The sequence below is a fragment of the Balaenoptera acutorostrata genome, chromosome 14, assembly GCF_949987535.1.
Source record: "Balaenoptera acutorostrata chromosome 14, mBalAcu1.1, whole genome shotgun sequence".
NCBI classification, from domain to species: Eukaryota; Metazoa; Chordata; class Mammalia; order Artiodactyla; family Balaenopteridae; genus Balaenoptera; species Balaenoptera acutorostrata.
Window position 1 is genome coordinate 47,299,654 of NC_080077.1, and position 26,895 is coordinate 47,326,548.

At 41.0% G+C, this 26,895-nt stretch overlaps 1 protein-coding gene and 1 long non-coding RNA gene across 2 annotated transcripts in view; one reads left to right on the top strand and one right to left on the bottom strand.

The window, feature by feature from the left end:
• Positions 1-17,428: 17,428 nt before the first annotated feature.
• MARCKS (myristoylated alanine rich protein kinase C substrate) lies at positions 17,429-21,898 on the bottom strand. The gene is made up of 2 exons (XM_057528024.1): positions 21,379-21,898; positions 17,429-19,545 (listed from the first exon to the last, which is right to left on the bottom strand). The coding sequence occupies exons 1-2, from the start codon at positions 21,478-21,480 to the stop codon at positions 18,643-18,645; spliced, it is 1,005 nt and encodes a 334-aa protein (XP_057384007.1). The 5' UTR covers positions 21,481-21,898; the 3' UTR covers positions 17,429-18,642.
• A 2,173-nt stretch (positions 21,899-24,071) lies between these two features.
• Positions 24,072-26,895, top strand: part of LOC130704750 (uncharacterized) — an 83,875-nt gene continuing 81,051 nt past the window's right edge. The window contains exon 1 of the long non-coding RNA XR_009005213.1: positions 24,072-24,207. This is a non-coding gene — a long non-coding RNA (uncharacterized LOC130704750). The remainder of the gene's footprint in view (positions 24,208-26,895) is intronic.

Here is a 26,895-nt window from a genome sequence, read left to right on the forward strand (position 1 = left end):
CAAGTCATTAGCCACTGCAGATGCTGACCTATAATACACCCTGAAAAGAATTCAGAGTGACAATCAGGATGAGGCACTCTGTGCTCTGGGAAACCTGGCAGAACTGGCCTTCAGACAGCCAGAGATTTTCAGGAGAAAACTTTAAGAACTCAGTTTCTTGCATCCTCCCATAGGTAGAAAAGCTCTAAAACCATTAACTAAGATAGCTGTTCCTCACAAAGGGCAGCAACCTTCTACCAAGATGTGATTGATGGCATGTACCCTCCCCAAGTGACTAACATTTTTAATGGTTCCTTGTAATCTCTCTGATATGGAAACGTATGCAAGTGCATGTGCACTCAAAAAGATTCCTTCTTTCTTCTTTTCATTCCTGTGTGCTTTAGTCAGAAGAAGAAATGTTTTAGGAATGAAGATATAGTGAGAAACTCGAGAAACCATTGATATTACCTGAGATGAGCTGTGGTTGAGGGGAACCCAAAAGAACGACATGAAGTAGTTCTTTCTTTCCAAGTATAGCCAAATAATGATTAATACATTTATTTAATTCCCTTTAAATGAATCAGGTACCCCTCTTCCATGGGTAAACTGTTGCACCGCCTTTCCCTTGTGTTTCTCAAAAGACTACAATAAAAACATTCTCCTGAGAGGTTTACTTGGTATATTTCACTACCTTTTTTTTTTTTTTTTTTTACTGCTTTTTATGTTAGATGTACACACTTCACATAGTGGTTGAACATATAAGAAAGATATATCTTTATGATGGCTTGATGACACTCTGCCATCCTTACAGGAGATTGCATTTATTCAGAAACTATGAAGCTGTCTATTTGAAATGATCTCTAATAAAGTTTGTTAAAATATCAATACAGGGACTTCCCTGGTGGCACAGTCGTTTGGAATCCGCCTGCCAATGCAGGGGGCACGGGTTTGAGCTCTGGTCCGGGAAGATCCCACATGCCGAGGAGCAACTATGCCCTTGTGCCACAACTACTGAGCCTGCGCTCTAGAACCCACGAGCCACAACTACTGAAGCCCGTGAGCCTAGAGCCCGTGCTCCACCACAAGAGAAGCCACCACAGTGAGAAGCCCGCGCACCACAACAAAGAGTAGCCCCCGCTCGCCGCAGCTAGAGAAAGCCCGCGTGCAGCAATGAAGACCCAATGCAGCCAATAAATAAATAAATAATAATAAATAAATTTATTAAAAAATAATTAAATTAAATTAAATTTAAAAAAAACCAATACAACAGATCCATTTGTCAAGCTGCAATCCTCCCCACACCCCAGCCTCTACCCCCACCTCAGCAAACTTAAAAAAAAATGGAATTGTTATAAAGTTCAGTAGATTCCCAATAGGGTAATGCCCTAGGAAGATAACATAAATAGAATCTGATATATCTGTCTCAAATGGTTTTACTGAATTATGCCCCAATGATTTTGGAATCTTGATAATAATTTATGTGAATTTTATGTGAATTAATTTTATCAGAATTTAAGCTAAAATATTTCATTAAATGATACAATATTCTATAATATACAAATAATAGTGCTTCCCATATGACTTTTGTATTTATATCCATTTATAATATATCAAGGCATAACTCCAGGTTATTTGAAGAACATTGCTTGATAAAGAGCAATGAAGACTTAGGGGTTTATGGAAATTCTGATATTACTTCCACCATCTTCCCCTACCACTGCTCTTATCATCCACAAGAAAATAGTTTGTTCATGACCTTAATTTGAAGTCTTTTACTCAGGTATATAGCATGTACAACAGGTATTGTAGTGTTTTAAAGATGGCAAAATTGCTTTGACACTCCTCCCACCAAGAGGTTGTGTCCATGTCCTTCTTTTCTAGAGTCTGCATACACTTTCTGACTATTTTAACCAAAACAGAATAGCAGAAGTGAGCTGTGCCAGTTTCTGGGACCAGGTCGTAAGAGACTGGCAGTTTTCACTTCCTGTCTCTTGGAGCACTGTCTTGGATCTCCACCTCTGGGAGAAGCCAGCTGCCGTGCAAGAAGCCTGACTATGCTGACACAGTTGTGAATGCCAGGAGTACCTGCTAAGTCTTTGCTGGTCCAGCCATCCCAGCCTAGGCACCAAGACAATCATCAAGGAGCCATTTTAGGCCTCTAATCCCAGCAAACACCCCATGAAGAAAAATGAAGATCTCATACATATATCCCCAATCTAGCCATCCCAGCAGCTCCCAGCTATTCAAGCAACCCAGCTGTGGCCACAAACATCATGTATCAGACACAAGCTGTCCCCACTGTGCTTGCCCTAATCCCTGACCCACAGAATCATAAGCATCATGGGTACGGCCATTATCTTGATTTTGGTGAGAGTTTCACAGGTATGTATGTATTTGTGTGTATCAAATTGTGCCCTTTAAAAATATGCAGTTTATTGTACATCAGTTTTATAACAATAATGCTATTGAAAAAGAAAAAATTTAAATTATTGCTGTTCTATACCACTGGGTTTTCAGGTGGTTTATGATCTGATGATAGATAACATGAATATGCACCTTCTATATTTTATGTTTATTTTTTTCTGATATTTAGTAAAATTAAAAGTATAAATTTGGGACTTCCCTGGAGGCGCAGTGGTTAAGAATCTGCCCACATAATGCAGGGGACACGGGTTCAATTCCTGGTCTGGGAAGATCCCACATGCCGCGGAGCAACTAAGCCCACGTGCCACAACTACTGAGCCTGCACTCTAGAGCCCACAAGCCACAACTACTGAGCCCACGTGCCACAACTACTGAAGCCCACGTGCCTAGAGCCCGTGCTCTGCAACAAGAGAAGCCACAACAATGAGAAGCTCATGCACTGCAACGAAGAGTAGCCCGCACTTGCCGCAACTAGAGAAAGCCCATGCACAGCCACAAAGACCCAACGCAGCCAAAAAATAAATAAAATCAAATAAATTTTTTAAAAAAATTTTAAAATAATAATAAATAAATAAATTTGACATATACACTTAAAAGATATATCAAATACTGTTTTCTATAATACTCAATTTGTTTTTATCTAATGTCTATGTGATCAAGACTGTAACATAATTAAATGTGTTTGACTTAAAAAAATCATATTATGGATTGGTAGTAGTAGTATTGGTATTGTTTTTAAGTTGAGTGGTTTTCCCACCAGAACAGATTCTAGGCATGCAGTATATTCAATCCTATGTTCCTAGATCCCAGTCCTTTCTCTAGACCATAGCAGATGTTCAATAAATATTTACTAAAATAATAAATGAAGTATGAAATAAACACTTAAGTAGAAAACTGTCCTTTTGTTTTAATATCTTAACCTTGGACATCTTAATTAAAACATATTGCAAATAATTGCAGTGCACCAGCAGAGTATCTGAGGTACTCAATATTAAACAAAAATGCAGACACTATAGAGTACATAATGATAGCAAACATTGATTGAATACTTCCTAAATGCCAGACATTAGACTTGGTGTATTCATTCCTACTATTTGGCATTCTTTTCATTCTCAGTTTTACACACGAGGACACTAAGACTCACATAAATAATGTACCTAATATTGTAAAAAGTTTGCATGTGGCAAAGCCAGATCCTTTTTTTTTTTTTATAAATTTATTTATTTTATTTTACTTATTTATTTTTGGCTGCTGTAGGTCTTCGTTGCTGTGCGTGGGCTTTCTCTAGTTGCAGCAAGTGGGGGCTATGCTTCGCTGCCCTGCACGGGCTTCTCATTGCGGTGGCTTCTCCTGTTGTGGAGCACGGGCTCTAGGAACACGGGCTTCAGTAGTTGTGGCTCACAGGCTCTAGAGCGCAGGATCAGTAGTTGTGGCGCACGGAATTTGTTGCTCTGCGGCATGTGGGATCTTCCCGCATCAAGGATCAAACCCATGTCCCCTGCATTGGCAGGCAGATTCCCAACCACTGCACCACCAGAGAAGTCCAAGACAGATCCTTTTGACTCCAGAACCTAAGTGCCTAATCACTACTTCGTTCTTGTGCTTCATTAGAAAATAACATTATGACCACAAGTCTAACCAACAAGATAAGACCTATAGAAGAACACAAAAGAAAGAAAAGTCAATAATCTTTATTCTGCCCATTTCTTTTTTATTATAGGCCAGATGTGCATGATGGTTATTGCAATTGCATGTTATGAAAGATTACTCAATGGTAAAAACCAAATGAAAGATTCTCATGCAAAGAATTTTTAGAGAAATCAACTTCTGGTCAAAAAAAGTCTTCCTTTAACCAAATCTTAAACCTCATTCCGTCATTGTTCTCTATAATCTTAGGAAGCATTCAGAAGATATGATAATATTTTCCAAAGACCTCAGGTAGCAAATGAGGGAGATGAACAATTAAATATAGAGGAGATATTTTGTTTAAAAATTTTAATATTAATATTAGCAAGCACATTTTCAGATTTATGCCTGATTTATATATATATTAGATTTATATAAGACTTATTAATAATAGCGAGCATATTTGTATGCTCGCTATTATTTATTATGTATATATAAATTAATATATTGACTACATATGTATTACTTGTAAATATACTTTTGATAACAAAATCGGTATCCAGGACAGTAAGAAATTAGGGAGGAAGTATGCTTTATGAACAACTAGTTGTAATGAGCCTTCTTGATCTAAACCAAAAAATATCAAAACTTTTTATCTTCTCAATAAATGTTTATTCTGTTTTAAATTATGGCAGAAATGTTTCAAAAGAGCTATTCTTCATTTGCTGTTACTATGACTATATTTTTTACTAATTATACTAAATACTTCTTTGTTCACTAAACATTCATAAGCATGAAAAATCAGATTGGTTCAAGATGTCAGAGTAGAAGGACGTGCGCTCACTCTCTCTTGTGAGAGCACTGGAATCACAACTAACTGCTGAACAGTCATCAAAAGGAAGACACTGGAACTCACCAAAAAAGATACCCCACATCCAAAGACAAAGGAGAAGCTGCAATGAGATGGTAGGAGGGGTGCAATCACAATAAAATCAAACCCCATAACTGCTGCGGGGTGACTCACAGACTGGAGAACACTTATACCACAGAAGCCCACCCACTGGAGTGAAGGTTCTGAGCCCCACGTCAGGGTCCCAACCTGGGGGTCCGGCAACAGGAGGAGGAATTTCCAGAGAATCAGACTGTGAAGGCTAGCAGGATTTGGTTGCAGGATTTGATAGGACTGGGAGAAACAGAGACTCCACTCTTGGAGGGCACACACGAAGTAGTGTGTGCACCAACCCAGGGGGAAGGAGCAGTGACCCCATAAGGGATTGAACCAGACCTACCTGCTAGTGTTGGAAAGTCTCCTGCAGAAGTGGGGCAGGGGAGGGCAGCTGTGGTTCACCGCAGGGACAAGGACACTGGCAGCAGAAGTTCTGGGAAATACTGCTTGGCCTGAGCCCTCCTGGAGTCCACCATTAGCTGCACCAAAGAGCTTCTAGGGTTGAGTGCTGGGTCACCTCAGGCCAAACAACCAACAGGGAGGGAACTCCGCCCCACCCATCAGCAGACAAGCGGATTAAATTTTTTTTTTATTAATTAATTAATTTATTATTTATTTTTGCCTGTGTTGGGTCTTTGTTGCTGTGCGCAGGCTTTCTTTAGTTGCAGCGAGCGGGGGCTACTCTTTGTGGCGGTGCGCGGGCTTCACATTGCGGTGGTTTCTCTTGTTGCAGAGCATGGGCTCTAGGCGAGCAGACTCAGTAGTTGTGGCTTGTGGGCTCTAGAGCACAGGCTCAGTAGTTGTGGAGCACAGGCTTAGTTGCTCCGCGGCATGTGGGATCAGACCAGGGATCAAACCCATGTCCCCTGCATTGGCAGGCAGATTCTTAACCTCTGTGCCACCAGGGAAGTCCATGGATTAAAGTTTTACTGAGCTGTGCCCACCAGAGCAACACCCAGCTCTACCCATCACCAGTCCCTCCCATCAGGAAGCTTGCACAGCCTCTTAGATAGCCTCATCCACCAGAGGGCAGACAGCAGAAGCAAGAAGAACTACAATCCTGTAGCCTGTGGAGTGAAAACCACATTCACAGAAAGACAGAAAAAATGAAAAGTCAGAGGACTATGTACCAGATGAAGGAACAAGATAAAACCCCAGAAAAACAACTAAATGAAGTGGAGATAGGCAACCTTCCAGAAAAAGAATTCAGAATAATGGTAGTGAAGATGATCCAGGACCTCGGAAAAAGAATGGAGGCAAAGATCGAGAAGATGCAAGACATGTTTAACAAAGACCTCGAAGAATTAAAGAACAAACAGAGATGAATAATACAGTAACTGAAATGAAAAATACACTAGAAGGAATCAATAACAGAATAACTGAGGAATAAGAATGGATAAGTGACCTGGAAGACAGAATGGTGGAATTCACTGCCACAGAAGAGAATAAAGAAAAAAGAATGAAAAGAAATGAAGACAGCCTAAGAGACCTCTGTGACAACATTAAACACACCAACATTCACATTATAGGGGTCCCAGAAGGAGAAGAGAGAGAGAAAGGGTCTGAGAAAATATTTGAAGAGATTATTGTTGAAAACTTCCCTAACATGGGAAAGGAAATAGCCACCCAAGTCCAGGAAGTGCAGAGAGTCCCATGCAGGATAAACCCAGAGAAGAAACATGCCAAGACACATAGTAATCAAACTGACAAAAATTAAAGGCAAATAAAAGTTATTAAAAGCAACAAGGGAAAAATGACAAATAATATATAGGGGAACTCCCATAAGGTTAACAGCTGATTTCTCAGCAGAAACTCTACAAGCCAGAAGGGAGTGGCATGATATATTTAAAGTGATGAAAGGGAAGAACCTACAACCAAGATTACTCTACTCAGCAAGGATCTCATTCAGATTTGATGGAGAAATCAAAAGCTTTACAGACAAGCAAAAGCTAAGAGAATTCAGCATCACCAAACCAGCTCTACAACAAATGCTAAAGGAACTTCTCTAAGTGGGAAACACAAGAGAAGAAAAGGACATACAAACCCAAAACAATTAAGGAAATTGTAACAGGAACATACATATTGATAATTACCTTAAATATGAATGGATTAAATGCTCCAACCAAAAGACACAGGTTTGCTGAATGGATACAAAAACAAGACCCATATATATGCTGTCTACAATAGACCCACTTCAGACCAAGGGACACATATAGACTGAAAGTGAGGGGATGGAAAAAGATATTCCATGCAAATGGAAATCAAAAGAAAGCTGGAGTAGCAATACTCATATCAGATAAAATAGACTTTAAAATAAAGAATGTTACAAGAGACAAGGAAGGACACCACATAATGATCAAGGGATCAAGCCAAGAAGAAGATATAACAATTATAAATATGTATGCAACCAACATAGGAGTACCTCAATACAAAAGGCAAATGCTAACAGCTATAAAAGAGGAAATAGACAGTAACACAATAATAGTGGGGGACTTTAACACCTCACTTACACCAATGGACAGATTATCCAGATGGAAAATTAATAAGGAAACACAAGCTTTAAATGACACATTAAACAAGATGGACTTAACTGATATTTATAGGACGTTCCATTAAAAAACAGCAGATTATACTTTCTTCTCAAGTGCACATGGAACATTCTCCAGGATAGATCACATCTTGGGTCACAAATCAAGCCTCTGTAAATTTAAGAAAATTGAAATCATATCAAGCATCTTTTCCAACCACAACGCTATGAGATTAGAAATGAATGACAGGGAAAAAACCTAAAAAACACAAACACATGGAGGCTAAACAATACATTACTAAATAACCAAGAGATCACTGAAGAAATCAAAGAGGAAATCAAAAAATACCTAGAGACACACGACAACAAAAGCATGATGATCCAAAACCTATGGTATACAGCAAAAGCAGTTCTAAGAGGGAATTTTATAGCAATACAATCCTACCTCAAGAAACAAGAAAAATCTGAAATAAACAATCTAACCTTACACCTAAAGGAACTAGAGAAATAAGAACAAAGAAAATCCAAAGTTAGTAGAAGGAAAGAAATCATAAAGATCAGAGCAGAAATAAATGAAATAGAAACAAAGAAAACAATAGCAAAGATCAATAAAACTAAAAGGTGGTTCTTTGAGAAGATAAATAAATTTGATAAACCTTTAGCCAGACTCATCAAGAAAAAGAAGGAGAGGACAAAAATCAATAAAATTAGAAATGAAAAAGGAGAAGTTACAACAGACATGGCAGAAATACAAAGCATCCTAAGACACTACTACAAGCAACTCTATGCCAATAAAATGGATAACCTGGAATAAATGGACAAATTCTTAGAAAGGTATAACCTTCCAAGACTGAACCAGGAAGAAATAGAAAATATGAACAGACCAATCACAAGTAGTGAAGTTGGAACTGTGATTAAAATTTTTCCAAAAACCAAAAGTCCAGGACCAGATGGCTTCACAGGTGAATTCTATCTAACCTTTAGAGAAGAGCTAACACTCATCATTCTCAAACTCTTCCAAAAAATTGCAGAGGAAGGCACACTCCCAAACTCATTCTACAAGGCCACCATCACCCTGATACAAAAACAAGACAAAGATACTACAAAAAAAGAAAATTAGAGCAATATCACTGATGAATATAGATGCAAAAATCCTCAACAAAATACTAGCAAACAGAGTCCAACAACACATTAAGAGGCTCATACACCATGATCAAGTGGGATTTATCCCAGGGTTGCAAGGATTCTTCAATATATGAAAATCAATCAATGTGATACACCATATTAACAAATTGAAGAATAAAAATCATATGATCATCTCAATAGATGCAGAAAAAGCTTTTGACAAAATTCAACACCTATTTGTGATAAAAACTCTCCAAAAAGTGGGCATAGAGGGAACTTATTTCAACATAATAAATGCTATATATGACAAACCCACAGCAAACATCATTCTCAATGGTGAAAAATTGAAAGTAGTTCCTCTAAGATCAGGAACAAGACAAGGATGTCCACTCTCGCCACTATTATTCAACATAGATTTGGAAGTCCTAGCCACGGCATTCAGAGAAGAAAAAGAAAAAAAAGAAATCCAAATTGGAAAAGAAGATGTAAAACTATCACTGTTTGCAGATGACATGATACTATACATAGAGAATCCTAAGATGCCACCAGTCAACTACTAGAGCTAATCAATGAATTTGGTAAATTTGCAGGATACAAAACTAATGCACAGAAGTCTCTTGCATTCCTATAAACTAACAACAAAAGATCAGAAGGAGAAATTAAAGAAACAATCCCATTCACCATTGCAACAAAAAGAATAAAATACCTAGGAATAAACCTACCTAGGGAGACAAAAGACCTTTATGCAGAAAACTATAAGACACTGATGAAAGAAATCAAAGATGACACAAACAGATGGAGAGATATACCATGTTTTTGATTGGAAGTATCAATATTGTGAAAATTACTCTACTACCCAAAGCAATCTACAGATTCAGTGCAATCCCTATCAAATTACCAATGGCATTTTTTACAGAACTAGAAAAAAAAATCTTAAAATTTGTATGGAGACACAAAAGACCCCGAATAGCCAAAGCAATCTTGAGGGAAAAAAACGGAGCTGGAGGAATCAGACTCCCTGACTTCAGACTATACTACAAAGTTACAGTAATCAAGACAATATGATACTGGCACAAAAACAGGAATATAGACCAATGGAACAGGATAGAAAGCCCAGAGATAAACCCATGCACTTATTCTTAGCTAATCTATGACAAAGGAGGCAAAGATATACAATGGAGAGAAGATAGTCTCTTCAATAAGTGGTGTTGGGCAAACTGGACAGCTACATGTAAAAGAATAAAATTAAAATACTCTCTAAAGCCATACACAAAAAGAAACTCAAAACAGATTAAAGACCTAAACGTAAGACCGGGCACTATAAAACTCTTGGAATAAAACATAGGAAGAACACACTTTGACATAAATCACAGCATGATTGTTTTTTTACCCACCTCCTAGAGTAATGGAAATAAAAACAAAAATAAACAAATGGGACCTAATGAAACTTAAAAGCTTTTGCACAGCAAAGGAAAGTATAAACCAGATGAAAAGACAACCCTCAGAATGGGAGAAAATATTTGTAAACGAATCAACGGACAAAGGATTAATCTCCAAAATATATAAACAGCTCATGCAGCTCAATATTAAAAAAACAAACAACCCAATCAAAAAATGGGCAGAAGACCTAAATAGACATCTCTCCAAAGAAGACATACAGATGGCCAAGAGGCACATGAAAAGCTGCTCAGCATCACTAATCATTAGAGAAATGCAAATCAAAACTACAATAAGGTATCACCTCACACTGGTTAGAATGGGCATTATCAGAAAATCTACAAACAACAAATGCTGGAGAGGGTGTGGAGAAAAGGGAACCCTCTTGCACTATTGGTGGGAATGTAAATTGATACAGCCACTATAGAGAACAGTATGGAGGTTCCTTAAAAAACTAAAAATAGAATTACCATATGACCCAGCAATCCCACTACTGGGCATATACCCAGAGAAAACCATAATTCAAAAAGATACATGCACCCCAATGTTCATTGCAGCAGTATTTACAATAGCCAGGTCATGGAAGCAACCTAAATGTCCATCGACAGACAAATGGATGAAGAAAATGTGGTACATATATACAATGGAGTATTACTCAGCCATAAAAAGGAATGAAATTGGGTCATTTGTAGAGATGTGGATGGACCTAGAGACTGTCATACAGAGTGAAGTAAGTCAGAAAGAAAAACAAATATCGTATATTAACGCATATATGTGGAACCTAGAAAAATGGTACAGATGAACCAGTTTGCAAAGCAGAAATATAGACACAGATGTAGAGAACAAACATATGGACATCAAGTGGGGAAAGTGGGGGTGGGTGGGTGGTGGTGGGATGAATTGGGAGATTGGGATTGACATATATACACTAATATGCATAAAATAGATAAGTAATCAGAACCTGCTGTATAAAAAAAATAATTAAATTGAAAAAATAAGCATGAAAAATCATTGTGCTCTGTGTAAGAATGTTGAAAAATATAGATTTTCTCAAGAGATATGAATGACAACTTTCATTATAGTTTTGAGAATAAACTCTAGTATTTGCATATTATTTTGTTTGTTTGAAATAAATACATCATTGGAGTGCTGATAAATTTCATTTCTGGATCAAATGAAATTTTAAATTTAGAAGGCATATACTAATAAATTTTTAAAAATTCTCATTAAAATTTTAAAAAATTCTCATTCCAAAATTTCTACCAATAACTTATGTTTTTAACATATCAAAACATATATGTTAAAAAGAAAATAAGACATTATTTGTACCAGTTTATTCCAATACTTAAACTATAATAGTGCCCCAGAAATGGGAGGAAAATGACATTGTCAAGATAATTAATTTTTCTAGTTAAAAATTAATATTTGGTAATATGACCTGACCAAGTCCATAGGCTTCTTTTCCTTTATAATTTCACTGTGTTCTCATATCTGTTGAAATGTTATCTATTTTAAATACTCAATTGCCTCATCCAGCGCTTGCCAATTTTTTAAAAACCTTAAAATAAGTAGCTCTAGTTGGTAGTTTCCTTGAAAGAGAATATTACCTTACGGTACTTAAATTCAACTTCCTCAAAACTTCTGTATAAAAGCAGCCAATTAATCCTGCCATAGGGGGCTCTGGGCTCTACAGTGAGTATAATTTTTCTTTAAAAATTGCCAGTTTCACTGACCTATGCTCCATCACAGATGTTTTAGTATTCTGCCAGGGAAATTAGTAATGCCTGCCGACCAACATGTTATATTTAGTGTACCGCTTCATCAAGCGCTAAAATGTATGTCTCCATGACTAGTGATTGCTGAGGCTCCTCAAGCTTGTAAATTTCCAGACATGTTTCTTACTACCTGGAGTAAAGGGTTAAGTTCATGGATTTTGATGACATTTTAAATGATTACCCAGCAGTAATTATTGGGTAAGAGAAAAAATTGCAATGCTTCCTATTTCTTTGAAATTATGTAAACAGAAGCCTTCTCGACATGACACCTCAACTAAAATTTAGGGGCATGCCCACATTTAAATATGTAAATCCAATTCATTTGAGTAAATATCGAGTTCCATTTATTTTTTGCACACTCCCAAGTAGCATCTTAATAAAATTTAAACTGATTGCATCTATTGAATTCTGTAACTTTAAAAGATAATCTACCATGAGTCAATCAGAGCATTATTTACATTGCTTATATCAAATAAGCTTAAACTGATGAATGTGTAAGGATACTAAACAACAAATACCATCATTGGTCACCTTTGGAGGATATTAAGGAACCAACTCATTATTCCGAATATCAGTAAATAGAGGGAAAGGATCAAACATTTATTCTGCCTTTCCATAAAGAAATGTACCTCAGAACAACCAAATGGTTGATGAAGGAAAGTTTCTTTTTATAGAGTAGCTGCACAAATAATAGAAAAAGGAAAGACAATTAGAGTAATGCCATTTTACAACTCTAAGTTAAATGAATGGATTTAAGCAAAGATCAATGACTTCAAACATCACAAAAAGAGAAACAACCAGGCATATGTGTCTTCTGATAGAAATATATATGCCATCACCTATGATATAGTCCTTTGAACCTGAATCTGACCAAGCCTCTAGATCTATTGATCAATTTACAGAAAATACAAGAAGTACAGAAAAGAGGAAGGAATGTATTAAATGACAGCATGAGATGCAATTGGCAAAATTCACACTGGAAATTATAGGACAAATAACTCAGTTTCTTGCACAAATAAATTGCAAGGAAAATACAAAGAGATGGATAAATTCAGACATAACATTACATTGTATTTTTAGACAATATTTTTTTACTATTCGTGTTTCAGAGATTTTTCCCATCAACTTACTAATACAGAATTAAGATAGAGATGTAATCTATCTTTCTAATTTTGAAACTATTGTTTCTCTTTTCTAGGGTAAAACAATAATAATAATTATAAAAATCTCAAGCTAGAAAGTAGTCTCTCGTCCACTGAAGGAGGAGAAAAAGCAAGCCTGTAAAATTCTTTACAACTTCAGCTAAGGACAGACAATCTTTCCATTCTTACCCTGGAGTCCTGTATTTGTTTGCTAGGGCTGCCATAAGAAATACCAGACTGGGTGGTTTTAACAACAGAAATTTATTTTCTCACAGTTCTGGAGGCTAGAAGTCTAAAATCAAGGCGTTGAGAGGTCTGGCATCTTCTGAAGCCCCTCTCCTTGACTTGCAGATGGCCACCTTTTGTTGTGTCCTCACATGGTCTTTTTTCTATACACATGTGCCTCTGGTGTCTCTCAGTATGTCCAATTATTTTCTTCTTATAAGGACATCAGTCACATTAAATTAGGGCTGACCCTAACACCCTTATTTGAACTTATTCACCTCTTTAAAGACCCTGTCTCCAAATACAGTCACATTCTAAGGTACTGGAGGTTAGAGCTTCAACATGAATTTCGGGGGTGGGGGACAATATAGCCCATAACAAGTTCTTTCAAAAATATAACCATGTTTATTTGTAACATCAATGCCATATTAACTGCTTAAAATTGTTTGAAATCTAGAAAAAACTTGATGTTGAGTAGAGAAACAAATGTTGACTCAAAAGCTAAGCCCTTGAAGCTCATGGAATTAATTACAAAGCTACACTTTGCAAATAGTCTGTAGCCCAACACTTCTAATCATTCCTTGACTCTCACACCCTAATTCTCCAGACATGTGCCCTCCAATATGGTAGCCACATGTGGCCAGTAAACATTTGGAATGTGGCTGGTCCAAATTGAGATGTGCTATTAGTCTAAAATCACTGAATTTCAAAGACTTAGTAAGAAAAAAATATATAAACTATCTCAGTAATTTTTATATTGATTACATGTTCAAATATCTTGGATATATAGATTATTGAAGTTAATTTAATCTGTTCCTCCTTATTTTTAAAAAATTATGGTTACTGAAAAAGTTTAAAATTACATATGTGTCTAGAATTATATTTTTATTGGATGGTGCTTTCCCAAAATGCAGGTATGTGTCATTTGAATTAAGACTTGCTTTGAGGGCTTTCTTAGACTTCTGATTTATAACTCTCCCCAAGGATCCCTTTCCTTTTCTCACCCCCACTAATTTACCCAGGTACAGAATTCTAGCACTTTATCCAGTCCATAACACACATTTCAAAACTAAGGAACACTTGCCCAATTGTTAGGAAGACAAACTGTAATGCCAACTTAACAAATTCAACTGAAATGTTATATTCATTGAAATTTTAAGTGATGAGTAATCCTGTTGCCTTTCACCTTTCCCTGGAAATGAGAGAAACTGTAAAAAGATCAATTGACAAAGATATTCTCATTTCGCATTTACTAGTAGTACGAAAAAGTGTTATGCTCTAGTTTTAACAAAACACTAGAACTGAGGACTTCCCTGGTGGCGCAGTGGTTAGGAATCCACCTGCCAATGCAGGGCACACGGGTTTGAGCCCTGGTCCAGGAAGATCTCACATGCCGCTAAGCCCGTGCACCGCAACTACTAAGCCTGCGCTCTAGAGCCCACGAGCCACAACTACCGAGCCCTGTGCCACAACTACTGAAGCCTACGCGTCTAGAGCCCATGCTCCGCAACGAGAGAAGCCACTGCAATAAGAGAAGCCCGTGCAGAGCAACAAAGAGAAGCCCCGGCTCTTTGCAACTAGAGAAAGCCCGCGCAGCAACAAAGACCCAATGCAGCCAAAAATAAAATAAATAAATTTATTAAAAGAAAAAAAACCCACTAGAATTGAGATTATCAGGGTTTCTAAAAATTTTGAAGGAATTATTTTACATACTTTCAGCTGCTAGATCTTATGATGGAATAGATATTTTGGTTTGTTTTAAAGTTGATGTTGAACAGTTGGGAGGAAGAACTATAGATAGGAGTATTTCAGGATCAGGAATTTATCACTTTTTCAGGAACATAAAACATGATTAACATTCACATCTTTTAGAAGTATTTATTTTCCATTTTTAAAATAGCATTGTTGGGTGTAATTTAAAGGAGTGCTAGAACTTGAATACCCAGCAGGGACTGGAGCATTTGAAAGCATTTTAAAATTCCTGTTTGCTACACCCTGCTTTAAGCACTTTCATATAGCTGGGAAGTGGAGAGGGAAAAAAATGCTCAATTTGCACAGTGAATGATTAAAGGAAAGATAAAAGCTAATAGCCCTGTTACTTAACTAATTTTTTAATTTTCAAAGCTAACTTGGGCTATGTTAAACTACATGCCCCTCCCAGTTGGACCTACCTAAAATATATAAAAGCAAAAAGCACCTTCCCCCAAATCCTTAACCTTAACTGCAGAGTTTTATTAAGTTTATATTCATATAAGGGGAAATATAAATAAATTACGTTTTCTCAAATATATTATCAAGTTCTATCATTAAAATTTTTATTTGACTTGTGAGCATTTTAACTCACCTTCAATGGATATAATTTTATATCCTAAGTATGATGTCAAGCATACCTTCTAAATTCCTTAAATTGAATAAGTTATACTTACCATCAACACTGACGATTTTAAAAATTTCTCTAAAACTTGCATTTTAAAATTAAATTTGTAAAAAATCCTATTTTAGCAAGCTTGATTATATCAACTGGTAAAACTTTATTTTACAAGCAATAGGAATTGGATCAAATGATTATTATAATTCAGAGGAATTATTTTATAACCATAGCAAATGCCATTATACATACTGCCAAAACAGATTTAATAGACAATACTGAACTGTACAAGAGTTATTTATTTTTCCTTAATCTCAAAGCTATTTTAGTAATACAAAAAGCCATATTAACATTTTTCCATTAGAAAACAATGTGATGTACAAAACTTTGGATGAAAAGATATATGTCAAATTTCACTTAATCATTTGGTGGAAAACCCACCACTCCATCAATACCACCCAAAGTGTTTTAGGCAATGATTAAAATCAAAGTAAGCATCTTAATCAATTCCAGCTGTTAAAAAAACAAACCTAGCAATATAGTTTGCTACATAGTATTTTTGACTACTCAGGAGTTACTTTTTAAAATCTATTTTTTTTTCTGACTCCTACCACATACCAAGTGCTATACTTGTCCAAGTGGGTATTTGAGAAGAAGTTGGTAAGGTGGAAGACCACATAAAGCGGTCCTTTGGTTACCAGATTTGACTTTTAACTTTCCAACATCCTCCAAGATCAAGAAACACCAACTAAAATTACACACCCCTCCAAGTGTTATTTGATTTTATTAGTGGGGAGGGTAATAGTGGGGAGGGTAAAGAGGTCATGAACTATTATTTATAATCCATTATTCCAATTAAAACCGTATGTCAAAAGCTAATTTATTTTTCTAATGAGTTTAAGATTTGACATTCAGTTATTACGAACGTGGTTCACTACTCACTTGTGAACCCTACAAGGCACACTGCTCAAAAACAGCAAAGCAGGTGTGCATAAACGCTTTTCTTTGCATTTAGTGAAGTAATGATATTTGATACCCATCTTTATCTTAAAATTCCATTCAGTTTAGGGTCCAGTGAAGAAAATAAATCCAGTTATGGGTGGTAAAGAGCAAAGAAGGTAAACTAGTAAGGATTATTACTATACAAGGAAATTTTATTCTCTATTTTTTCCTTTGAATAACAAGATGCTAACACACTACTTTCATTAAAAAAAAAAAATGCTTGCAACTATTGAATTGAGGCAAGTACTAAAGGCCCATAAACTGACAAAGTCGTCCATTCACCACCATTACTTCTTTACATAAGCTTGTTTTCCTAAGTATAATGCATACTCTAAGCTATAATTTGGAAATTAGCCAAGCACTAAGCAATTACAATGGCAGGTAATACACCATCAGTTTTTGAAACACATTTGGTCACTTTTCATGACCCACCTGCAGTTTGGATTAAATAGACTCTCACTCAGTATAAATTTGTTTTGGGATCTGCATGACAAAAAAAAAAAAAAATGTAGTTTTATGACATTTTCACATAAGACATTTAAACAGTCTTTGGATCATACCACTTTTGTATTAAGTGATTCATCCTGACATGCTATTAACTACAATAAAAATAATTGTTCAATTTTTAAATGAAAACTAAATGCAGATAAATGGTAACAGATTTGACATGGAATGTTGTAAAATATTCCTGTACGTAATCTGATACTACTGATTACAAATTTCCGAGTTTGAAAACTTCAGATTAAAAACCACAAGAAAATTTACTCTTGATGGCATGCGAGATCTCCTTCAAAATGAAACTAGAACCTCAAAGTCTCAGTATTTTATCAAAACATAAAGAAACACAACAAATTTGTACATTTTATTCACATTTATTTTTCGCTTTTAGTGTGCTCACAGAAAATTAGAACACCTTAAGCAGGAGTTTAATAGCAATTTTTGTAAGCAAAGTTACATTCCATCTCTAAGTCAAATTGGTCAAAGCTTCTCCAGTATTTACAAAACATGATAGACAAGATGCTACACAAAACCATTGCATCTGAAGATTTTTTCCTTATTCTCAAAGACGACTGGAAAAGAAAGCATTGTCTGCTGTAATCAAAAACATACCACAGTATAAACAGTAACCATTCCACTTATCACAGCTTGGTTGAGTTTAAAATTTGTGTTTAAAAGGTCCAAGATGACTGCAGTTTTACAAAAATGGGCAGGGTGGAAAGTTGCAAACTTCATGTGCTTCTGGATATCAAGATTTGTTTTTATACAATAGTCACAGTTAAAAACACCCTGCTGGTAATACATAATTACACTTTATTAAGGTCATAAACCAGCAATAAACAATAAAGCCTATACAACTTGTAGTTCTACTTAATCACTGACTGGTACAGCTAACATGAGATAAGTGAAAAGTTCCTATGGTTTAAATGAACTCCTAAGACTATGATCTTTTTAAAAATCTGGGTATTGGTGTTTTTTTTTTTTTTTTTTCTCTTTCCTTCTTAATCAAGACTTGTAGTGTTGTAAACCTGCCTCACAAAATACATCGTAATAACTTTTCTTTAAAAAAAAAAAAAAAAAGACTAAGCCTTTACACCATCCTTTCTAGTGGTACATTATCTTGGCAATGTTATGCACCACTAAATTTCTCCATCGTGGCTCCTATCACTTCATCGGATATCCCTTTTTGACCCACCCATCTCCTTCATATATGGGCATGTCCATAGATTGACAAAGAAAGTTTACATTTTTGAATAAAGATGCAAAGTATGCAAAAAACATTAATACTGATGCAAAAAATAAAAATAAAAGAGAAACAAGGCAGAGGAAGGTAACTAAGCTCTCCTCGACCTGTTGGAATGGTGGTAACAGAATGATCTGAGATGGGATCTGTGGGTAGGTGGTTAAAAACAAAATTTGCTGCTTAAAAAAAAGTAAAATAAGAAAAGACATCTTTAAAATCAATCCCTGGTTGTAGACAAGTTCTCCAAAACCAGTACCTGGCACCACTCCAACAAACAAACGGGGGGGAGAAAAGTTCTTCGATTATCTCAAAAAATCTTGCCCTTTTACTCTGCCGCCTCCGCTGGGGGGGCTTCTGGACTGCACTCGGGCTGGGCCTCCTGTGTGGGAGCTGCGCAGGCTGACGACGCCGCGGCGGCCGCCGCCTCCTCCGCGGGCGCCGCCTCCTGCTCCGGGGGCGCGCCGGGCCCCGCGGCCGAGGGCGCCTCGCAGGTGGCCGCGCTGGCCCCGGCCTCCTCGGTCTTCTCCTCGGCCTTGCTGGGCTCCTCGGCCGCCTTCGCCTCCTCGCTAGCGGACGGCTTCTCGGGCGCGACGGCGGCCTCCTCGGGCTTGGCCTCCTGCGGGTCGCCCCCAGCCGCCCCCTGCTCGCCCGCGGCCGCCTCCTCGCTCGGCGCCGCCGCCGGCTCCCCGGAGGCCGCGCCCGCAGCCTCGCCGGCGGCCGCAGCGGCGCCCCCGGCGGCCTCGTCCTTGCCGCCTTCGGCGGAGGCGCCGGCGGTGCCTTCGGCTTCACCGCCCTCTCCCGCTTCCTTCTTGTTCTTCTTGAAGGAGAAGCCGCTCAGCTTGAAAGACTTCTTGAAGGAAAAGCGCTTCTTTTTTTTTTTCGGGGTCTCGTTGCTGGGCGAGGGCGTGGCCCCGTCCTCGGCCTTGGGCGAAGACGTCGAGGAGGCGGCTGAGGCGGCCTCCCCCTCCGCGGCCGTGGGCGAGCCGGGCTCGGCGGCCTCGCCCTCCGCGGGGGCCTCCTTCTCCGCAGGGCTGGCCCCGGCCTCGGGGGCGGCGGCGGCCAGCTCATCTTTCTCGGCCGCGGCGGGCGACGCCGCCCCGCTCCCGGCGGCGGCGGGCTCCTCCTTGTCGGCGGCCGGGGCGCTGCCGTTAGCCTGCAGCTCCTCCTTGGCGCCGGGCTCGGCGGCCGCGGGAGAAGCGTCGCCGTTTACCTTCACGTGGCCATTTTCCTGCGGGGCAGAGAAAGCGGGAGGTCACTGAAGGGGGCCTGGGCATGTCATCCCCGCCCCCACTCCTGGACCGGGAGGGACTACCGTCCCCCGGGGCCCCTCTGGTTTTGGAGACCTTCTCCTTCATGGGGAGGCGGGATTGGATGCCCAGAGGAGAGTTCCTCGAAGACCTGGGGGCAGTGCCGTTTGGGATGCCTGAAGGCACTGAGGAAGCCTCGACTACGCAATAAATGCCCCCGGGGCCTTAAAAGGGCCGAGTCTGAAACGTGGAAAGCAAAGGGTAACCCATTCCAACCTTCGCCTCAAGGGCTTTGGGATAAAGGAGTCAAGTAATATATGATACGCCAAACGCCCTTTGGAAGGAGGCACAGAGCCCGAGTGGGTGATCTGCGCCTAGGTTACACATCCCCCTTTCTCCCTAAACTCTAAAGGGGCGCCTTCAAAACACCAAGAACTCCCAGGGGGATCCCAGCGTTCCAGCCAGAAGCGCCTGGGCTGCGCGCGCAAAGGCCCTACGCCCGCCAAGGGCCTGGGGTCGGCAGGGGGCGCTGCGGCTCCACGGCGCGGAGCGGGGCGCAGGCGGGCGCGGAGGGGCGGGGCGGCCAGGCCACCCCGCCCTGCCGGGTCGGGCCCTGCCCGCTGGCCAAGGCGCCCCCAAGCCCGGATAGCGCAGCCCGGAGTCCGCAAACAAAGCTCAGGTGGCATCCTGGTCTGGCTAAAACTAACAAGGCAGGGGGAAACCGATTATTTCAGAGGTCTCGCTTCTGCTTCCACGCCCACCTTCGCCAGTGATTCTGCGAAGCCCGGGCGCGCCCAGGGGGCCCATTTTGCATTTTTAACGGGTTCAAAGCCTCTTGGCAGAGCTTGCCTTCCCTATTAGGTTAGGGCAGGCGAAGCAACAAGGCCTCTGCTCTAGGAAAAGAGGCGTGGTGGGTGCCCGGTGTTTGTGAAGCAGCCACCCTTGGCCGACCTCTCGGGCCCACCCAACCGTAGCCATCAGCCTGGGTTCGGGCATCGCAGGGGCAGCCCCCGCAGTGGTCCAGGCGGCACGCACACCAACAATCTCGACCGAAACACAAGAACTGCCTCTTGTTGACCATCTGGACAGGTTCTTCAAGGACCCACAGAGTCTTCCCACCCTAGGGAGACCATTTAAAAGTCAGATGGGTGTGTAATTCCAGAGACAACTACGAATAAAGATTTAGAACAGTGGGAAAAGCCCACCGAAAGGTAGTGAAGCCCTTCTGCCCAGCTCCAGCCAGCCAGCCAGCCAGCCAGCCACCTTTTCAAGAACCCAGGGCACGCCGCCTCGGCATACAATAAGACAGCCCTTCTTCCCTCCTCGCCTTTCTCCACCGCCATCCCTATTCGCCCTCCCCCCCCCCCTTCCCTACCCACATACACACAATCACACCAGTTCAGAAATCTTGAAGGCGACCCAGTCTCGACAACAAACACGAGAGACACTCAAACACCTTTGTGCCCACTAAACACAAATGCAACCTAGCTGGGTGCGGGGGTGTGGGGTAGCACCTAGCTAGTCACGTTCTGCCAAGCTCCAAACACGCCATTTTAGACGATTTATCCTTCATTCCGCCCGTCTACACAAGAATTCACCAGGATTCTCCGGGAACCACTACTTTGGGGTGGGGGGAGACCCCACCTATGAGAAATTGACAATTTAAGCTATCGATTTCCATTCAACTTTCAGACTGGAATCTGGTCACGGTCCTCTCCGCCGAAGGCGCTTCGGGCACGACCAGAAGGGAAGGGGAAGCGTCGGGACTAGAGAAAGACACCAAAGAAATGACCAGAACCACAGGTAGAATTTACCTGCCCATTCGCTTTAGAAGGCGACGAGGCCACAGCCGCCTCCCCAGGCCTCTCCGCGGCGGCTTCTCCCTTCGCAGCGGTCTTGGAGAATTGGGCACCCATGCTGACTTCTTCAACAAAGAAACTCAACAGATCCAAGGGGGGAACAAAGAGCTTCGGGTTGGTGTAACGACGGGGCAAGCAGCAGCGGCGGCAGCAGCAGCGGCGGCAGCAGCAGCGGCACACACACCGGAGGGAGGGGGGAGTGGGGGTGGTGAAGAGGACAGAACAGAACCGATTAAATACACTCCGGATAAAAAAATTTTAGTCGAAGAGATCAAAAAGCAGCAGCGCAGGAGGGAGGGAAAAAGGGTGGAAAAGTCGAGCACAAAAAAAGGAGCCCAAGTGTAGTTTTTTAAAAAAAGAAGTAATAAAAAAATCCCAGATTTGTAGCCGCACTGTAGACAAGAGGAAAATGGAGAAATCTCCCTGGTTGCTAATAAGATGCGGGGTCCAACGCCCAAGTGCACAGATGAATGGGCTCGCGGGCGCTGACGCGGCCCCCGCGCGCGCCGGCCAATCCGCGCGCCGCACACAAAGCAGGGGGCGGGGTCTGCGCTCCCGGCGAACAATGGAGCCGCGCTTTGCAAACGGTTTGAAAATCAGCCTCAGACCGAGAATTAATGTCCTTCAAATAAATAAATCAATTAAAAAATACATGCCTCTCGCCTCCCTCTGCTTGAAAATAATAATGCATTACTTGATTGGCTTGCTTTGTTTGTAATTAATTAACGCGGGGGGGGTGGTACTTGTGGATGGGGGCGGAGAAAGCGTTAACTTGACTCGCTTTGACTCTTGTCGGTCTATATCCGTGTCTGTCTCCCTCCCCTCCCTCCCCTCCCTCCCCTCCCTCCCCTCCCCCATCTTTCCCGTGTGTTTCTGTGTATGTGTGTATGTATGCGAGTTTTTAAGACAATGGTGGGGATATGTGTGCAGCATGTTTTCTGTCTCTGTGTTCCATATTGGTTTCACAGATACTGCACAGGGTTTGTTTTTCTAACGGTTGCAAATGTGAATTAGCCCCAAATTGAAAGGTATTTAAACCAAGAAGATCGAATTTCATCAAACGAGATCGCGAGTTAGAATTAGGTCTGTAGGCCAGATGTAGAAAATGCAAAAGCAGCAAGCTGACGAAGCCACACTCCCTTCTCTATCCCACACTGGCATGAAACAAAATATTTCGAGATTGGCCTGCGGCGCTCATCAACCCCCCCGCCCTCCCCATTCCCAATTAGTGATTTCCCCCCCAACAATATAAAGTGAGGGCCATGTACAAAAGATCGAAAAGGTCTGCATTTTATCATTGTATGAAATGACAGTTTTCCTCTATGGTGAAATGAGACACAGCCTAGAGTGTACGAATCCATATTTACAGTTGGGATGCAATTCGCGTCGGTATGAATCTTTTTCAGCCTACTGCCAGGATCGGAGGGACTCTTTTCTTCCTGAACATGTGTGAATGTGCACGCAATCGAGTGGGCTCCTGGAAGGGAGGGAGGCAGCCGCGACGAAACTCTGAACAACCGGATTGACTATTACAGTTCTAAGGAGAAATTACATATTGAGAGATAGCAAGAAAATCCCTGAACGCTCCAAGTCTAACTTGGGTTAGAGAAAAGGCTTCTATAAGGGAATCCAGGGTACCTCCATCCGCACCCCTTGCCACCGAAGTACCAGACGCTTCTTGTGCGTGAAAGACAGCGCACTGATTTAAAGAATGGAGGGGGAGGGGGGAGAGGCAAAAATCAAGGATACACCCTTATAAGCATTCTCCTACCACCTACATTTTTGCTCCCAAAGTTTTCACTCGTGTCCAAATCACACTACTTTTTCTCGTTTACATTTAGTGATCCTGAAATGAATAATCTTTAGCTTATGGAGGTGAGAAGCAGTCGGAGGAATGGTTCACTTCTCCCGGTGCTGGCTCTGAATTCTGAAAGTTTTATTTTCCTGCTCATTGTAGGGAAATGGGTCACACTCTGAGTGAAAAAGACGGTTGATTCAAGCCAATAACTTTGTTCAAGTACTGCTTTGAAAATCACCAAGCTGCAGATCATTACATGAAGCTTCGTCTTCTCACTGTCCACTTCTTCAGATGCGTCATTATTCAATCACGAAGTCATATTCCCCAGAGCCGACGTTAAGACGTTTCCGTAGAAGTGTATCTTGCCAAACTTGTTATCACCCTAAGGGAGCCCGCTGGCCTGGCCCAAGACCCCAGCCGCCGCGATGGTTACGAATCCCTTGTATTAGCGTCGTTCCAACTTGAAAAGCCAACGGGGCTAATCCAAAACCACAATCCAGGCGATTCTCAAAAGCTCTTTTAAGCTGTTGATTTCCCCCTACCCCCAACGTGAATCATGCCCCTTCCTCTGCATCCCCTTCCCAGTTAAACTTGGGGTGATTGCTAGCTCGCTTTTGGATTTTCTCCTGACGTGTTCTTAGCCCTCCATTTGGGGGCTGCTTTTATTGCTCCTTTGTTACCAGGCTGCGGTGTAGCTTTCCCGTCTTTTTCTTTCTCGAATGCCTATTTGCCTGGTATCGGCTTGTCTCCTTGGCAACGGCCAGGGAAGATTCAGAGCCCCAGGCGGGGGGGAGGGGGAAGGGGCGGAGCCGACGGGGGGTGGGCAGGGAGGTGGTGGAAGGGAAAGAGACGCAGAGCGAGAGACAGGGAGACAGACAGCGAAGCAGATGGCCGCGCGAGGGGGCGGAGTCCCGGCGGGGCGTGGACGTCGCGAGCTCGACGGAGCCAATCAATTCCCTCAGCTGCTCCGGGGCTAGAAAACAAGGGTAAACACATAGATTCACTACCCACGAGCGGTCCCTAGTTTAGGGTAGTCAAGTTGGTTTTCTTTCGATAAGAGAGCGCATTTTTAGCGTCGGTTGGAAAGCCGACAGTCCCCAGTAACTGGCAGGGGGAGGCGGTTTGCGGGGCTCTGCCGGGGGGTGGGAGCGGGGGCGGGGGCGCTGGGTCAACCTCTCTTCAAATTCTCCCGGCGTCGGGCCAGCAGGGGGGAAGCCGAGAATGCTCGAGGCGGGTGAAGGCGGAGGGTGGGTGAGGAAGGAAGGGGCTGGGAAATGGGAAGAGGTCACTCTGCCTCGGAAACTACATAAGGACTGGGAAGGACCTCCAAACAAGACTGGAACGAGTAGGAAGTTGTACAGTGTAAGTACATAGTTCCTCAGGAGTTCGGTGTTCTTACACCCCGAGCTAAAGGTTTCAAATCAAGTTCTAAGTATATAAATATGATTTTATATATATATATATATGACTAAAGAACCCAAGTGGTCATAGTGAAAATGTAAAACTGGTAAATGCCTGTAACCAACTCACCAGGAGGAAACAGTCATTTATTCTCTTTTCACCACGCACGAGAGTATTTCTAAGAGGATGACAATCTGTATATGGTTTTCTCTAGAAAAAGAACGATTTCTTTAGGATACCTCAAAGTTATTTTTTCCTTAAAATGTTAGCAGTAGAAGGGAATTTTTAGATAGTTCCACAAATTCCTTGAGGGCCTGCTGTATCCCTCAAGGCCTTGTTTTCCCATCAGTGAACAAGAGAGATGCAACGCAATCTTTGGCCTCCAGGAGCTTACTTTCTTTTTCTGGCCGCGTGGCTTGCAGGATCTTAGTTCCCCAACCAGGGATTGAACCAGTGCTCCCTGTAGTGGAAGCCTGGAGCCCTAACCACCGGACCGCCAAGGAATTCCCTAGGAGCTTGCATTTTAGTAGATTGCTTTAGGTGAATTGGATTATCTAGTTTCATCTAGTCTCTTACCAGATGAAGAAACAGCCCCGGGGAAGTTGCCAGATTTTGTCAGTTGGTAGAGCCAGGAATAGAGGCTCACCCCCTTGATGATTCCACATCTCCAGCTTCTTCCACTACTCCTGGTGCTGACTAACCTTCCCTTGATGGCACAGATTCATTGGATAGGTTGCTTATTCATAACTAAATTATTTATTCGGCTCCTGCTAAGTACTAGGAAGGGGCTAGACATCAGTTGACACCAGGGAAGAGGATGAACACGTCTGTCCTCTCATGTAACTTCCACTTCGCATTATTATCTCTTAAAACTTCTTAGAATATGAAGAAAGAGAACAAAGGATGGGATTAACTGTGTGCTTAGAAGAAAGCAAACAAACAAAAAAACAATAACAAAGATGCGGGCCACTTTCTAGATTCTAAATTAAATATGCCTTTTTCATTTGAAAGCATTCATTCAACATTCATTCATTCACAAAGTACAAGATCGCACTGTGTTAATGGTGTGGTGCTCCATTTTTCATCTTAGGTTTTATATTACCTGGACTTTAATTCCACAGAAATTGATTAGTGTGGAATACAGTGTGGAGCAAAGCAGGTACAGCCCGTCATTCATTCAACAGGTATTTATTGAGTTCCTATCATGTGCTAGGTATGTGGAACATATCAGTGAACAAAAGAGACAAGAAGTCTTTATGGAGCTTACATTCTAGAGTAGGGAGAAAACAAACTTTAATAAATGTAAGTAAGCAGATTATATGGAATACTAGTAGTACGTAAGTGTTGGGGTGGGAGCAAAGTAAGGGGGATATGAGTGCAGGGTTGAAATTCTATATAGGAGGTCAGGGAAGGCCTCATTGAGAAGATAAACTTTGAGCAGATTTGAGGAGGTGAGGGAATTGATAAGGTGCACCTAACCTAGCAAGAGAAGGAGAAATCAGAGTTGAACAAAAAGATCACAAATAGATAAGTCATTATAAATAATCATATGTGTTCTGAAGGGAAATGTAGGGTGCTATAAAATAGTCTAATTTAGTTAAGAGGGTTTCAGAGGGCCTTTTAAAGGAGTGACATTTTAAGAGGAAACCTAAAGGATAAGTAGGCATTAGCCAGGTGAAGTGGTGGAAAATTGTGTTCAGTTGGAGGAAAGCCCCTGAGGAGGGAAGAGTTCAAATGGTTTTGGGGGGAACGTCAAGAGATTGGTTTGGCCATATATTTGGGTGCCTATAAAATGTTCTAGTGGAAAAGTTAAATGTGCAGATGTAGGAGTCTGGAGCTCAAAGACTGGTTTGGAAGGCAAATATAGATATGTGATCATTCCAGATGTAAATATTTTCTGAAGCCAAGTCATGAAAGTATACAAAGAGAGTGCAGAAATACCTAAATACCTAAATAACTCTAAATACCTTCTGCCTTAAGAGGCTAGGTAGATATTTGTCAATTATACCTTAATAAAGCATAACATAACATAAAGTAATAAAGTAAAATAAAAATCAATGAATAGAAAAAAAGAGAGAGGTTGGGTAGAAAAGGAGGCTAGCTGGCAAAGAAGACTGAGAAGGAACCTCCAAGGAGGAGACAGAAAACCAGGACATTGTGGTGTCTGGAAAATCAGTGAAGACAGTGTCTCAAGGAGGAGTGGTTAGTTTTGTCAAATGCTGTTGAGAAGTCAAATAAAGACTGAAAAGTTTCCATTGGCTGTTGCTGGTTAC